The following is a 14856-nucleotide window of genomic DNA, read 5'->3' on the forward strand; positions in this document are numbered from 1 at the left end:
GTCCTGGTATTTCTCCTACACATATTCATGCATTTGTAAAAGTGTATGTACAAAGATATTCAATGCAATAAGTTAAAAGTGAAAGACTGAAAACAACCTGAAATGTCCATCAACAGGGTCTTCCTAAATGAATTATAATACTTCAACAGAATTTAATACCAGGAAGCCATCAAAAAGGATGCGGCAGTTCTTCTATACATATTGCATAGATATAGACAGATATAGGATGAACACTAAGATACACTGTTAATTTTTTTTAAAGTATAGAAATACACAAACATGCACACACACACACATACATATATGATGGTACCATTTCTTTGAAAAAAATTATATGTGTGTATGTATATATACATACATATAAAACAGCTTAAAAACTAATAATCTAAACTCTCTTTGCATTTTTACTAAAGAATTTTTTCAGTATCTTTGTTGAATGGAAATGTATCAACCATTCCAATTCTTACAGATACTTTATTACTCTTATTTGAAAATCAGAACAAATATGCTGCCATAGTCTAGCGCCAACCTAAAATTTTTTTCCTACAATAATTATTCCAAGAATTGACTATCAATTTGAAACCCTTATTTATGGTCTTCTCCTACCTTACGCAACTCAGAAGTGTGAAACTAAAACTGACTATTTGCTTAACTGAAAAGCAAACTATGATTGTATTCAATACCACCTTATTTGTTTTCTTGTTACTACAAATTGCATATGTAAATATACACTTGTTTATTTCATCTTTATTGTCTGTCTCCACTGGAAAACTGTAAAATAAATAGACACATGTATTATGCCACCTATTGCCAGCCTCTTACCTGTCTCTTGTATTCTTGGTTTCACTTTATTCAAGTCTTCAGTAGTCTCACCAAGATTTTCTGCTAGTATTCTAAATAAAAGATTAAGATCTTCTTGATTTAGACTAGCCTGCAAAATATGAAGTTAAAAGAAGAGATAAAGATATTTCATTTTAAAATGCAAAAAATTTAATACAGAATATAACAAAACTTTAAGGATAGAATAATCTTAACAATGACTGAAAAATTATACATTCATTACCCACTCAAGTATTTCACTACTTATTTCATGTCAAAATGTCTATTTTGAAAGATAGGAAAGTATTTAGAGAAAAACAATGTGATTTATGAGTCAATATCAGTTCCATCTACTTAACTTAATAATGATTAAAGTAATCTGATCATTTTTAAAATGTGACAAATTAAAGGAACAAACAAATTCCACTATTTTTTTTTTTTTGGTTAATCCTCACCTGAGGATATTCTTCCCATTGATTTTTTTTTTTAGAGAGAGTAGAAGGGAGGGAGGGATGAGGGAGAGAGGGGAAGGGGGGGGAGGGAGGGAGGGAAACATCGATGGGAGACAGACACATCGATTGCATGCCTCCTGAATGTGCCTGACCAGGGCCAGAGATCAAACCTGTAACCTGGGAAAATGCCCTTGACTGGCAATTGAACCCTCAGCCCTTCAATGTGTGGGCTGAAGCTCGCACCAGAGCCACCCAATCCAGGCCCATAAAGACAACTTTTAAACAACAACAATCTGAATGGAATAAAAAGGCCACCTAAAATATAAAATACAGGCATTTCTGTCAATGTTATAATTACTTTAGTGGTACTTAGATATCCCTAAAATAAAAATATGTATATATAATATATAGAATGACACGTAATATGATATAAATAATTTACTAATAAATACATACAGACCTCTGCTAATGTGTACATACAACAAATTTAAAAGTTAATTATGATGGCCCTGGCTAGTGTGCCTAAGTGGTTAGAGCATCAGCCCGCACACCAAAGGGTCAAGGGTTCGATTCCCAGTCAAGGGCGAGTGCCTGGGTTGCAGGTTCAATTCCAGCCCCACTGGGGCGGGTGTTTCTCTCTCCCCCCTTCTTCCCTCCCCCTTCCACTCTCCTTAAGCATCACAGAAAACACACCCTCGGATGGAGACTAAGCAACAGGAAAGGTTAATCACGTGTAACTGAGGATTAAATTCTACTAAGAATAATAAAGACTTTCTTGGACATCATGCTGACATTTTTCTCACATCAATCAGTAAAAAATTACACATTTCACTTGGATTTACATTGAGAAAGTCTTCAGAGTCTAAAATTTCAGTAACAAAGATTTCTTTTAACTTACATTCATTGATTCAAGATGTCCTTTAATTTCCACAACGGGCACCTTGTGGTACCAGGATGCAGCTAGATTCCGATTTATAGAAAACTCCAAGTTAATTGGCTGCAACAGCTGAATATCAGGATGGGAAATGCCAGGCTGGATCACTGTCCTAATGAAAAATAGAATTGATATGAATGCATAAACAGAGAGAGGAAGTGCAACATACTGTGAAAAACATACAAAGTCAGAAGTTGCTGCTCTAACATCGTTTTGAAATAGAGCTGTTAGAGTTTTCCAAACTCAGTCTGTCATTAACTTAATCTATAATACACTAGCCAGAACAGATTAAAATATGATATATAATCAGCCATTAAGAAAACTTTTTTCTTTAAACAGAAGATAGGTGACAGTAAACTTTAAAAAGAAACTCATATTGTTGAAGATATGGGGGGAAATCATCAAATCCAGCTGTTCAAAAAATAATATGGGTATCAGTACAGATTAAAGAAAAAAATGGCAAGATAAGTATCATTTCCTAAGGAGTTTCACAAAGCTCTTTACCAGGATTATTTTCTGGACTTGCTGTGTAATCATTCTTTTTTTATTCAGGATATCTAAATATCCTTGGATGGGGTAGCAAATGATTTTTAAGTGAATTATATACAGACTTTCAAGTGTCCTCCGGTATGAGCCCCACCAATACACCACTACTTATACAGTATTCCTGCCAAAAATGTATAAGGTCAATTAAATCATGAAAAATCACCAGACAAAATAAAATTAAGAGTCATTCCATGAAAAAACTAGACACTATTCTTCAGAATTGTCATCATCATAAAAAACAAAGAAAGGGTGAAGAGCTACTCCAGAATAAGTGTCTATTAGTACACAATCCCCCTTAGTAATATAGGATACAATTAAATTCCATATGTAATCCTGGATCCAGGGAAAAATTATAATAAACATTCTCGGCACAGCAAGTAAAATCTGAATACTGACTGCATATTAGGTAACAGTATTATGTCAATATTAAATTTTCAGAATTTATGGTTATTTGCATAAATATGGAATTTGCATTATGGTTATATAAGAGGATAGATATCCTTGTTCTTAGGAAACACATGCTAATGTGTTTAAGATGTCTCTTTTCTCTTTTTATTGAACTTATTGGGGTGACATTGGTTAATAAAATTATATAGGTTTCAGATATACAATTCTACAATACATCATTTGTATATTTATTGTGTGTTCACCACCCCAAGTCAAGCCTCCTTCCATCACCATTTATCATCCCCCCTTTATCCTGTTCTACATCCACCCACTGCCCCCTTCCCTCTGGCAATCACCATATAAGATGTCTATTCTCAAGCGGTTTAGCAAAAAATGTTTCAACTTTCAGTTATAAAATAAGTAAGTCCTGAAGACACAATGTACAGCATGGTGATCTATTCTCTATGCTAAGAGAATAGATCTTTAAAGTTCTCATCATAAGAAAAAAATTTTTGTAACTATGCATGATGAAAGATGTTAACTAGACTTACTGTGGTGATCACTTTGCTATGCTATATGTAAGTACTGAATCATTATGTTGTACACCCAAAACTCATATAATGTAATATGTGTATTATACTCAATAAAAAAATAAAATAAAATTTTAATGTCATAAATGGTAATAATATGTATATAGATAAAGTTAAAGCACATGTAAACAATGTTGGGTATGGATTTCAATGGTCATAAAATTTCATGGAAAACACTGAATAATACTTAAATCCATAATTACTGAGAGAGTATACCTAGAAAGTTTAAGCTTTGTTAGCTGTACATCCATTCTATCAATTACTGGAGGGTTTAAGTAGTCTTCACCAGACACCAGACTGAACTGATTTTGAACTCTGATTAACCCAAGATCTACCACTACTGCATTGGTGGAAATGGAAGACTGTGGGATGACAATAACTGGTGCTTTCAAATCAACAGTGATAGAAACACGAAAACTCCTCTGGGCAAGATCTTTCACACTCGTGGCAGCCTTTTCTGCAGCCTGGGCAGTGGCAGCACTCAGAGCCTCTTTGGCCGTCTGGAAATTGTTCAGGAAGTTCTATGAACACAAAATATAAAAGGAGAAATTCAAACGGAGGACAAGCACATCATTAATAACACCATCTTCATTTTATTTATGTGCTAATTTTTTTCCAATAGATAACTTTCAGTTGAGGGCTCTTTTTCAAGAGTTTATCCATCCATATTTATGAGCTACCTGAGAAGGGGTAATTATAACTACATTTATATGGCGGAGGAACAGAGAAAAAATATTTGCAATAGTCTTTGTACTTGAGAATTTGGTTTCAGTAGGTTCTAGTAAAAATAATTACACTTCTAGATAAAAATCATTAAATGATTCAGATTTCAACTGTAAAGAGAGGTTCTGACCTCTACATTAATACATAAATAACATCTATTATCAAAACAGTGCATACCCTAAAATCCAAAGTTTGTAATATGTGCAATCATAATTATCAGACTTAATTTTAAGTTGATTAGTCAATACGTAAATAGTGATTTTACCAGGAGTGACATGAGGAATTTATGAAGATAGACAATCTGAATGCAGCCAACATTCAGTGATACCACACCATCCACTTTGGACATGTCAGTATAGAAATCTCCCTCAGTAGCATCTGGATACAAATCCAAATTAAAACGAAAAACTTCATTTCCCATTATTGACACCGCCTGAAAAGCAGAGATTTGAATGTAATCATCCAAGAGGATAACAACAAATTAAAAGCCCATTTAAAAAGGGCTTATATTTATAATCATTATAGAAACAATTTTCGATCAAAATATATTTCATTAATATTTTAAAAATAAAATATATTTAAAAATAACATCTCATATTCAATCATCAAAAAATATTAACTATTTACTGTCACCTACTTTTTTATGAACTGTCTTAGGATCAACATCTGTGACAATAATATTTTCCAGTCTCGCAAACAGAGACTGTTTTCTTGACTGAAGAAGAAGAGAGGCATCGAGTCCTGAAAAAAAAAAGTATTATAATTGCTGTAGATCTAACAAAGTAAGATCTTAAGATGCTTCTTTCCATTGCATAATTTTATTTTGGGGGTGATATATTTATAAATTTAGCAATGTTTGAACTCCCAATTGATAAACAAGTCAAGATATTAGATATTTTTAGTTTTATAAACAATGGAACCTGTTAACATTAAAAAATAATTACTGAATTTTTCACCTTCTAAAAAAAACTACATCTAGTGCAAAAAGGTTATCTTGGGATTTTAGTTAATCCTTTATATCCAGTCATTTACATGGAAGCTATAAAAGTCTCATGAATTAAATTCAGACTAGTAGATGCACTTCCAGTTTGGAAAGAACAAAGACAAAAATCCTCGTTTTCTGCTTTTTAAATTCTTCAAGAATTTCATTAAACATATTTACCTTTAGCAGATCACACTGAGCTGATAAAGACAGAGTCAGAGAAAGAAGCTAGATTACTTTTAGCAGCTTTTGCCTAAAAGAACATAGTGGGCTTACAGGTTTATTCTTTATGATAAAGCTTCTTTACATATGTACCAAGATAAAGCATATTCATAGACCTTTACCTGAATTCTGGGTTGACACTCATTTCAGATAGGCAGTAGCATCTCTACATTAACATTAGTAATCCTTCTCACCTCAGAGACAACTCTCAGAAAGGTGCAAAAGACCAATGTGTGTGGTTCAATTTGATGGTCAGAGTCTGATCAACATCTACATCCAAAAGAGTTAAGGAGGCATGCAGTCTAATTATGTTGTAAAATAAAAGTATCCAGTTTTCACAGCTCAGTGCCCTCCATTTGTATATTCTTTAGCATTAAAAAAAAAAAAAACACACAAAAAAATACCTTACCTTTTGAACAAATGTTAATACTATGAGAACTTTACCTTGAATCTTGATTTCAGCAATATTGTTCTTCTCTTCACAAACATTGACACAGAAGGCATTCAACTTGGCAAACAGCCTGAAGCCAATAATGTCACTGTCTTTAGGGGATACAATCACTACAAATAAAACAAAGCATTCTATCACAGTGAAATCCTAGTAGAGTTAGAGAAACCTTATTAGAGTTAGACAGAAGTTAAGAACCACATGATTTCACTCATATGTGGGATATAAAACTGAAAGCAACAAATGAACAAACAAGGAAAACGAACAAAAACTCACAGACACCAGTATGGTGGTTACCAGAGGGAAGGTGAGTGGGGGTAAGAAAGGGTAAAAGGGGGTCAAATATATGGCGATGGAAAAAGATTTTGACTTTGGGTGATGGGCACAAAATGCAATATACAGATGATGTATCAGAGAACTGTATACTTGAAACCTATATAATCTTATTAACCAATGTCACTCCAATAAATTTAACAACAACAAAATTCTTAAAGATTTTAAATGCTTCCTTTTGCTTTATATATTCTGTAGAGTTTTCAATTTTAATAGTGAGATGTGTTACTTTTATAATTTAAAAGGAAAGAATTTGAATAAGGACACTGAAACTCAGAGAAGTTCAATAATGTGCCTATGGTCACATAGTTTAAGTAGCAGCAGGATTTGAACTGAGTTCTCTCTGGTCCAAAATCTAGGCTCCTGACCAATTACATGCTATCCTTATACCCCTGGCCTCATGTCTCTGGATCCTGATTTCCGTATTTGTAAAATGGAATGGAAGGCTAACCCTCTATGAAGCCTCTTCAGGACACAATAAAAGGGTATGTAAAGCTCAGTGTAAATAAACATGTTTCCTCTATTACCCACCCAAAATCATCTATCACCACCACCAAAATAAGAAAACAGACATTTTTTAAAACAAAAGTATTAATTATATTTGGCTTATGTATCAGCCAGCCATAAAACAGTTAGTTTGAAGAACAAAAGTGAGGAAAATGACCTGTAAATGACTGAACTAGATGGTCTCTTAAGATTCGTCATGTAGCTCTAGAATTCTAAAACCCTTACTAATAAAAACCAAACAAACTCTTTTTCATACCTTTCTGCAGAGCTGAATTTTTTTGTTGCTTTTCAGTTGAAATTTGTACTTCCTTGGTATCACCCATCTTTTGGTCATCTGATGGAATAATGGTTGTCAGGTAATTAATAGAAGAGAGAAGAGCCTGTGTTTGCAGCAACAGATTTAAAGATGAAAAAGCCACCTAGAAATGTGTAAAAGAGAAAATTAGTTACCAGGCCAATTATACCAGTAGTCTCCAAGACCCACCCAAAAGGCTCCTAGCTTGCACACAGCCTTCCAAAACTTCAAGAGATAGGAGAGGAAGATTCACAACACACTCTTTAAACAAGGATATATGGAGAATAAATTACATTTACATACTTCGGGATTCATTTGAGTATCAAAGTAACCTAATTTACTCCATTTCTCTAGCCTAATTATCATGGAGCCTATAATCTACTTGTCACGGCCATCCCAATATGCAACATATATATGGGTTTGTGGATCTGAAATTGACTATTTATTATGATTATATAAAACAGGTAAGTTAGAATATGAAACTACAGAAGTCAAGAAATGATTTCAAATGTGACATTTATGAGATTTAAATATAAAAAGCACAATTATAAGTAAGTTCTCAGTCACTAAATGATCTTTTAAAACCACGGTAATGGGCGTCTATCATTTAAAAAGAAACGAAGGCCCAGCCCGGAGTGGCTCAGCGGTTGAGCGTTGACCTAGGATCCACGCAATAGGGGTTCGATTCCCAGTCAGGGCACATGCCCGGGTTGCAGGCTCGATCCCCAGTCGGAGGTGTGCAGGGGGCAGCTGATCAATGACTCTCTCATCATTGATGTTTCTACCTTTCTCTCTCCCTCTCCTTTCCTCTCTCTGAAATCAATAAACATATATTAGAAAAAATATATATTTAAAAAGAAACAAAAAGCCCTAGCCAGTCTTGCTCAGTGGTTAGAGCATCAGCCCGTGGACTGAAGGATCCGTGGTTCAATTCTGGCTAAGGGCACATACCTCTGTCGCAGGCTTGATCCCAAGCCCTGGTCGGGGTGCATGCGGGAGGGAACCAAACAATGTATCTCTCTCACATCAGTGTTTCTCTCTCTCTCCCTCTCTCTCTCTCTCTCCTCCCTTCCACTCTCTCTGAAAAGCAATGGAAAAAATGTCCTCCGGTAAGGATTAAAGAAAAAAGAGAGAGAAACAGAGAATATATAATGTATAGAAGAAAAGTATTAGATTTTTTTTTAAACAATGACTCCAGAAAGCTAAGATGGCAACACAAATTGTTTTCAAGAATATGTGGTTTTCTGATAGCAAATTTTAAAAATTTTTAAACCTTCACTTTTACAAAAAAAATTTCTTTGCACTGCTTCAAAACACCCAAGTGGATATAAAAATTATAAAAAGAAAGCTTAACAATAATCAACAGATTATCATCTCTCTTAAAAGTGTAATCTGAAGTTCAGTTCTTTCATTTCCTTTAAAACAATGTAGCCTACAACTACATTTTGCCTCTTCTTCCTCTACATAACTACTTTAGTATGGCTCCAAGTACTCAATATCTATCCTTGTAATTCACATGCTTTCTTGGCCTTGCATTAAACAAAAGTTATCTAGTTAGGTATATTTAAAACTGTTCATAAATCAAAGTTCCCTCATCTATAGCTTTCCCTTCTTTAGAAATAATTAGGATGTGATACAGTAAGTCCAAAGGTGTTAGTATGCAGAATTGTGAACACAGAACATGGTAGGTATGTATGAGTTTGATTCATAACTTTTATAGGTTCTTGATTATTTCATCAATTACCCAGTCAATATTCCTTCAAGGATACTGGAAACTTCCAGAGTAGGTTATTTTCAAACAGGATATATTCTTTTAATAGAATGTCTTACCTTAACTGTTTGTTCAGTTTTTTCAAAAGTAGTTTGAAAACTAGGTCCACTCTTATCAGCCTTAAAAAAAAAAAGAAACAGAAGTTCTGAAGAAGGAATTAAGACCAAAGTAAATAAATCACTTATTTATGCTCTCTAGTTAATTTATTTAATATTTTCATTATTGTAAAGTTACATCCAAATAATTTACTACAATAGTGAAAATTTGTCTACCTCTTCAAACATATGAAAGCATGGCAACACTCTCTTGTGGCAAATGCAACTAGGGATCAGAATTATAAACTCTGAAGGCTGGACGGTTTAAAGGACATCTAGCCCATCTATCACCTAATGCTTGAGTCCCTTTATGAAGTCTCTGGCAAGTCTATTTTACGATATCTCCAGTAAGAGAAACCCTCATTTTCTTACAAATTCAATCTTTAGAAAACTTTGATTTAGTGAGATCTTTACACTAAATCAAAAATCTATTTCCCAGCATAATTACTCATCGGTTCAAGTTCTACTCCTTAGAAATATACATAGTAAATTCAAAGTTTTACCTTATGTGAAAAGTCACTGGTTAGGCCAGTTTCCCTGCCTCCCTGCTTCCATAACGCTTTGTGCTCTTCTTTATTAGAGAATCATCGCATTATATTTTAATTGTTGCTTATCTGTATATTTCCCTAATAGTCTTCATCTCTGTAACCCAAGTACCTAACAGAAACTGACACAAAGGCATTCAATAGTGTCGAATACTTAAACAAACTAATCTTAAATAAAGCTAACTATCATCAGTTCCTTCAGCATTCCTCATATGGTAAATTTTTGAGTCTCTACCCAGTTCTGGCAGTTCTCTACTAAACCCAATCCAATTTGACTTTATCCCTTTTGATGTAAGATACTCAGACAAATGCAACCAACCTATGCAATGAATGTAGGTAGGTGAGAACACCCTATTAGCTGGGAGTAGGAGCTACTTCAACCCAGGTTTCCATCTTTAGGGACAAGATGTTTGGTGGCTTGCTAAAAATCCTAGTCTAGTCTTGTACTTAGGTGAAAATGAAAGAAGGGATAGGAATGAAAAGAGAAACAGTAGATATCCCTATTATTAAAATCTAAGATATACATCCAGAGCCTTTAGCCATCTATTGTCATCTTTTCCCTTTCAGGGGATAGTTTGAAGTATACAATAAATATATAAACATTCTATGGCCCATACCTTAATATATTCCACTTTTAAAAGATCTAATCCAGGTTTGTCAGAAGAGCTAATCAAGTGAAGGGGCTTTTTTTTGGATCCTAGATTAAAGAAAAAGAAAAAGTGTTTCAAATAAATTGCTCTTTTTTAAATTTAGAATTGTCTAGATGTCTTTTTCTTTTTAAAAAAAAAATTAAGTTTTAAAAGACTATGTACACATATTTACATGGTTATTAAATGTTAAAGTCATCATGGTGAAGAAATAAATTAATGCAAATCCTTACCCTACCTCTGCCATCCAACTAACATAAAAACATGCATATTTATTTTCTTTGATTTTACACCTATGTTGAAAATCATCAAAATTTCTCTAAATATTTTAAGGCCATCTATGCATCTGTAAGGTAAGAGAAAAACTACAGTTGTAAGAATCGGAAAATGTAAATTCTAGTTCATCTCCTTTATCAAAAGCTATTTAACTTCAGTTTTCTCAACAATATAACAAGAAGGTTGGACTAGAAATACATGTAATATCCTGTTGAACTCTAAAATTCTTTGAACAAATATTTCGTTCTTATTAAAAAATGTAAATAATTTTCTTTGTTTAAAATAGGAAAAGGCTTACATAGAAAAAGATTTTTTTAGGGAAATGGAATTATTAAATTTCTTTGCATTTAAAAACAACACGTACTACCAGATGCCTTCTATATCCTTAAATAGATGTACCAAGGAACTGCCTCAAGAAGCTGTGGAGGGAGAAGTGATTTATCCACTACTTAATCCATCTTTTATTATTTGTTCTATAACTCCTGTTTCTCAGACATTTCAGAATTTTCTCTTGAAATAACTTTCCCTAAAGGAAAAAATAGCCTAGCAAATTTATTATTTATATTTGTTTCCCTTAAAATAGTAATATAAACTCCATCTTAACAGAGTGCTTGCAGAAACTTATTAACACATACACACTTTTCTCCTAAACTGAGATTTACTTTAGTTTCAACTATTTTTGAAAAAAATTAAAAATAGGTCTTTTATTTGACTAAAATATTAGCCAAATATTAGGTAATTTTAATTACTGTGGGTTCACCCATTCTTTCATTCCTTTATATATCTCATGAGACACAGATGTACACTAAAATATAAGCACTTCTGAAAAAATAATTTTTATGTCCCACCATTTTTATTTTTATAACTTGGTGCTGCTTCTTATATATGAACCCTATTAAATAGGAAGGACAAGGACTTCAATAATTTAAGCCCAGAAAAAAATTATACGTTTTGCCATTCTAAAGATGTATGATCTTGAGAAAGTCACTTAATCTCTCTTTATTTAACCTTTCTTTGTTTGTAAAATGAGAATACTCCCCTTATAAAGGAGATATACGTGGACTCTCTGAAGTAGTAGACCACAGTAGTTTAAGAATATAGACTGTAGGGCTAGATTTCAAGGGTTCAGTCACTAACTAGGATGAATGACCTTGGATGAATTATATAAACAATTTTTGCTTTAGTTTCCTCATATGTAACCTACAGACTGTGACATTGCCTTCCTCACAGAACTGTTGTAAAAAATAAATGGGTTATTTGAAAAATACTTAAAACAGTACTAGCTATTTTTTATTATAAACATTATTATATAAATGAAAGTATTTCAGACATACAAAAGTGGTTTCATATTTATTATTAGCTATTGTTTCTATTTTTATGTCTATTACCTTGAATTTCATGGTAATCCAAGCTGATTTTCTTTAGGTAAGATACTGCAGTTAAGTCAAATGTTCTCACTGTAGCCTCTGTTCCTAACTGTGTAACATTAAATACTAGAATTGTATCTTCTTCTTTCTGTAGTTTGGTGAATTCCAAAATCACCTAAAAGAATCAGGAGAGCCAGTGAAAGGTTAAGTAGTTTGAATCATGCTGAAAAATTTTTTAAAAAATCCTTCTTCATACATATCATCATGAGAACAGTAGAAATTTTGCTCACACTTGTCTACTACCCTTATTTACTATGATTGCAAATTATCATCTTAAATTCTATTACTGAGAATATAACTATATCTATATAAAATCATGATGAAATTTTATATCCAATTTAGTAAAAATAGAATGTATGGATTCTTCCTTAATATGATTTTCTTAAATCTGTATCTCAAAAAAGAAATCATGTTGGGTGATATAAAAAATATTCTCATTAAAATAAAAAGTAACATAAAGATGTTCACTATTATACTACTATTCAAATTTATTCTGGAAATGATAGCCATATATTTAGCAATGAAAAATAAAACATATATGTGCCAATTTTTAAAACATGCAAAGTCTTTGACACTTCATCAAGAGATGGAGGTCTTTGTCCCTTTAAACTTGGGCAGGCTTGTTATTTGCCTGAATAGACTACAGAAGAAGTAATACTATAATAATTTCCAATGTCAAAAAAGGCCACAAACATCCACCTGGGAATGCTCACTCTGAGGGAAGCTAGTTGCCATGCAAGAAGTGAAGTACCCTGAGACTGCCAGGCTTGGGAGGCAATGAGTAGGTATTTCAGTCAACAGTCCTAGCTGAGCTCCTAGCCAACAGCCAGTATCAACTGCCAGCCTCAGGAGTGAGCCACCTCTGAGCCCCTCTGACAATTCACATCACTATAGCATCAGTCAAATCTGACTATAAGCATGTGAGAGACTATACATAAAAATTACTAAGCTGCACCCTGCCAGAGTTCCTAGCCCAGAGAACTGTAAGCAAAGTAAAATAGTTGTTTTGAGCTATTATATTTTAGGGTAACCTGTGAAGTAGCAATAATAACTGGAACACGATAAAAGCTGAAAGAAAGCAAAAATTAATATTATTGGCAGTGATAAAATTATATACTGAAGAAAAACCAGGAGAAACATTACTGAGAAACAGAAACTATAGTACAGTAAGATATTCAATATATAACTGATATACAAAAATAAATTTGAAATATATCGATGATTTAAATGAAGCATTGAAATCATAAAATATAAAATCATGAATAAATGTTTCTGCAATGGAGAATGATTTTCTATACATACACTAAAACTGGGATAAAAACACGAAATTCGATAAATTTCACTACAGAAACATTTAAACCTTCAGAATGGCAAAAAAAAGTCAAATTAGGGAAAATATTTTAAACAGTACTATTTTTTTCTCAAAGGATTCTGATTATCACTTTAGTTCATTCATTCAATATTCAATAAAATATTTATTGGGCATCATCTACCATGTATGAGGTGGTCATCTAAAGAAATGTATGATGTCACTAAAGACATCACAGTGACCAGAACAACAAAGTCCTCATCTTCACGACTCTTATATTCTAGGGAGAGTGGAGGAAAATGAAGGTTGCTGTCTTGTGTTGCGTGGTCAGGCCTTTCCAATACAATGGCATCTGAGTACATATCTAAAGGAAATAAAGAATCAAGTCATGCAGGAAGAGAGGATTCCAGGCAAGGAAAACAGCATGCACCAAGAATGTGCTTTGTGCCCTGCCAAAGTGGGTCGCCAGTTCAATTCCCAGTCAGGGCACATGCCCAGGTTGCTGGTTTCTATATCCAGTCGGGTCACGTAGGAGAGGCAGCTGATTGATGCTTCTCTCTCACATCGATCTCTCTCTCTCTCTCTTTCTCTCCCTCCGCCCCCATCCTCCCTCTCTAAAATCATTTCTTTTTAAAAAGGATTACTCTGGCTCCTATGTGGAAAGCAGAGTACCTGAGGGACACAGAGAAATAGTTAAGAGGCTACTGAAATAGTCCAAGCAAGAGACGATGGTGACTTGGACAGTGCAGTAGCAGTGCAAGAGAAGAGCAATCACTTGAATGTGTTCTGAAGTTAGAGTCAAGGGGTTTTCTTATATTTGAAGGGGAGTATGAGAGAGAGAGAGAAGTCAAAGGCAGCTAAAGGCTCAGAACATACCTTCCTTTAAATAAATGCCAATAATGCTTAGATTTTTATAAACAATTAAAATCTGGTATTTCTGACATATTTTAGGACACGATCTCATGTTGGAATATAGAGCCGTCAATAAGAAACATCTTTTAATACCTTTTGTGTTTTATTATCAAAGCAATGCATATTCACTGTAAAAAAATCTAGAATATGTGGAAAAGCAAATAGGAAAAAAATGAAAAACTATAATCCCACAACACAGAAAATGAACACTGTCATTTGTCAAAGAAAAAAAGTGTGTGTGTAATTTCTAAGTGGAATCATAATGTCCTTTGTATTATAATCCCTTTTTTCCATAAATAAAGATATCTTATGAACATCTTCCATGTCAATGTTTCCTCTTATTACATGACTTTTAATCCTTTAAAGACGTTGTGAAAATTTAGGTTTTTTACATTTTCCCAACTTATAAACATGACAATGAATGATATTATTTAGCTTAAAAGTAAAAGAAGAAAAAAAAACTTTAAATAGCTCTGGCCAGGTCACTCAGTTGGAGCATACTACTGTACACCAAAAGGTTTTGGGTTCGATTCTCTGTCAGAACACATACCTAGGTTTGCGGGTTCGACCCTGGGTCAAGGCATGTGCAGGAGGCAACTAATCGATGTTTCTCTCTCTCTGTTCCAGAATAGATGA

General features: G+C 33.5%; 1 protein-coding gene across 4 annotated transcripts in view; it reads right to left on the reverse strand.

The window, feature by feature from the left end:
• VPS13C (vacuolar protein sorting 13 homolog C) overlaps window positions 1-14856 on the reverse strand; it is a 165423-nt gene that overhangs the window by 84258 nt on the left and 66309 nt on the right. For all 4 annotated transcript variants that reach the window (XM_081137882.1, XM_081137883.1, XM_081137884.1 and 1 more), the window contains 10 exons: window positions 11961-12114; window positions 10267-10346; window positions 9069-9128; window positions 7200-7362; window positions 6100-6216; window positions 5089-5192; window positions 4717-4884; window positions 3945-4249; window positions 2170-2317; window positions 823-931 (listed from right to left, as the gene is read on the reverse strand). In XM_081137882.1, the coding sequence (XP_080994008.1) occupies window positions 823-931; window positions 2170-2317; window positions 3945-4249; window positions 4717-4884; window positions 5089-5192; window positions 6100-6216; window positions 7200-7362; window positions 9069-9128; window positions 10267-10346; window positions 11961-12114 (1408 nt within the window). The remainder of the gene's footprint in view (window positions 1-822; window positions 932-2169; window positions 2318-3944; window positions 4250-4716; window positions 4885-5088; window positions 5193-6099; window positions 6217-7199; window positions 7363-9068; window positions 9129-10266; window positions 10347-11960; window positions 12115-14856) is intronic.

The sequence above is a fragment of the Miniopterus schreibersii genome (genome assembly GCF_964146895.1).
Source record: "Miniopterus schreibersii genome assembly, chromosome: 1".
In the NCBI taxonomy this organism is placed as follows: Eukaryota; Metazoa; Chordata; class Mammalia; order Chiroptera; family Miniopteridae; genus Miniopterus; species Miniopterus schreibersii.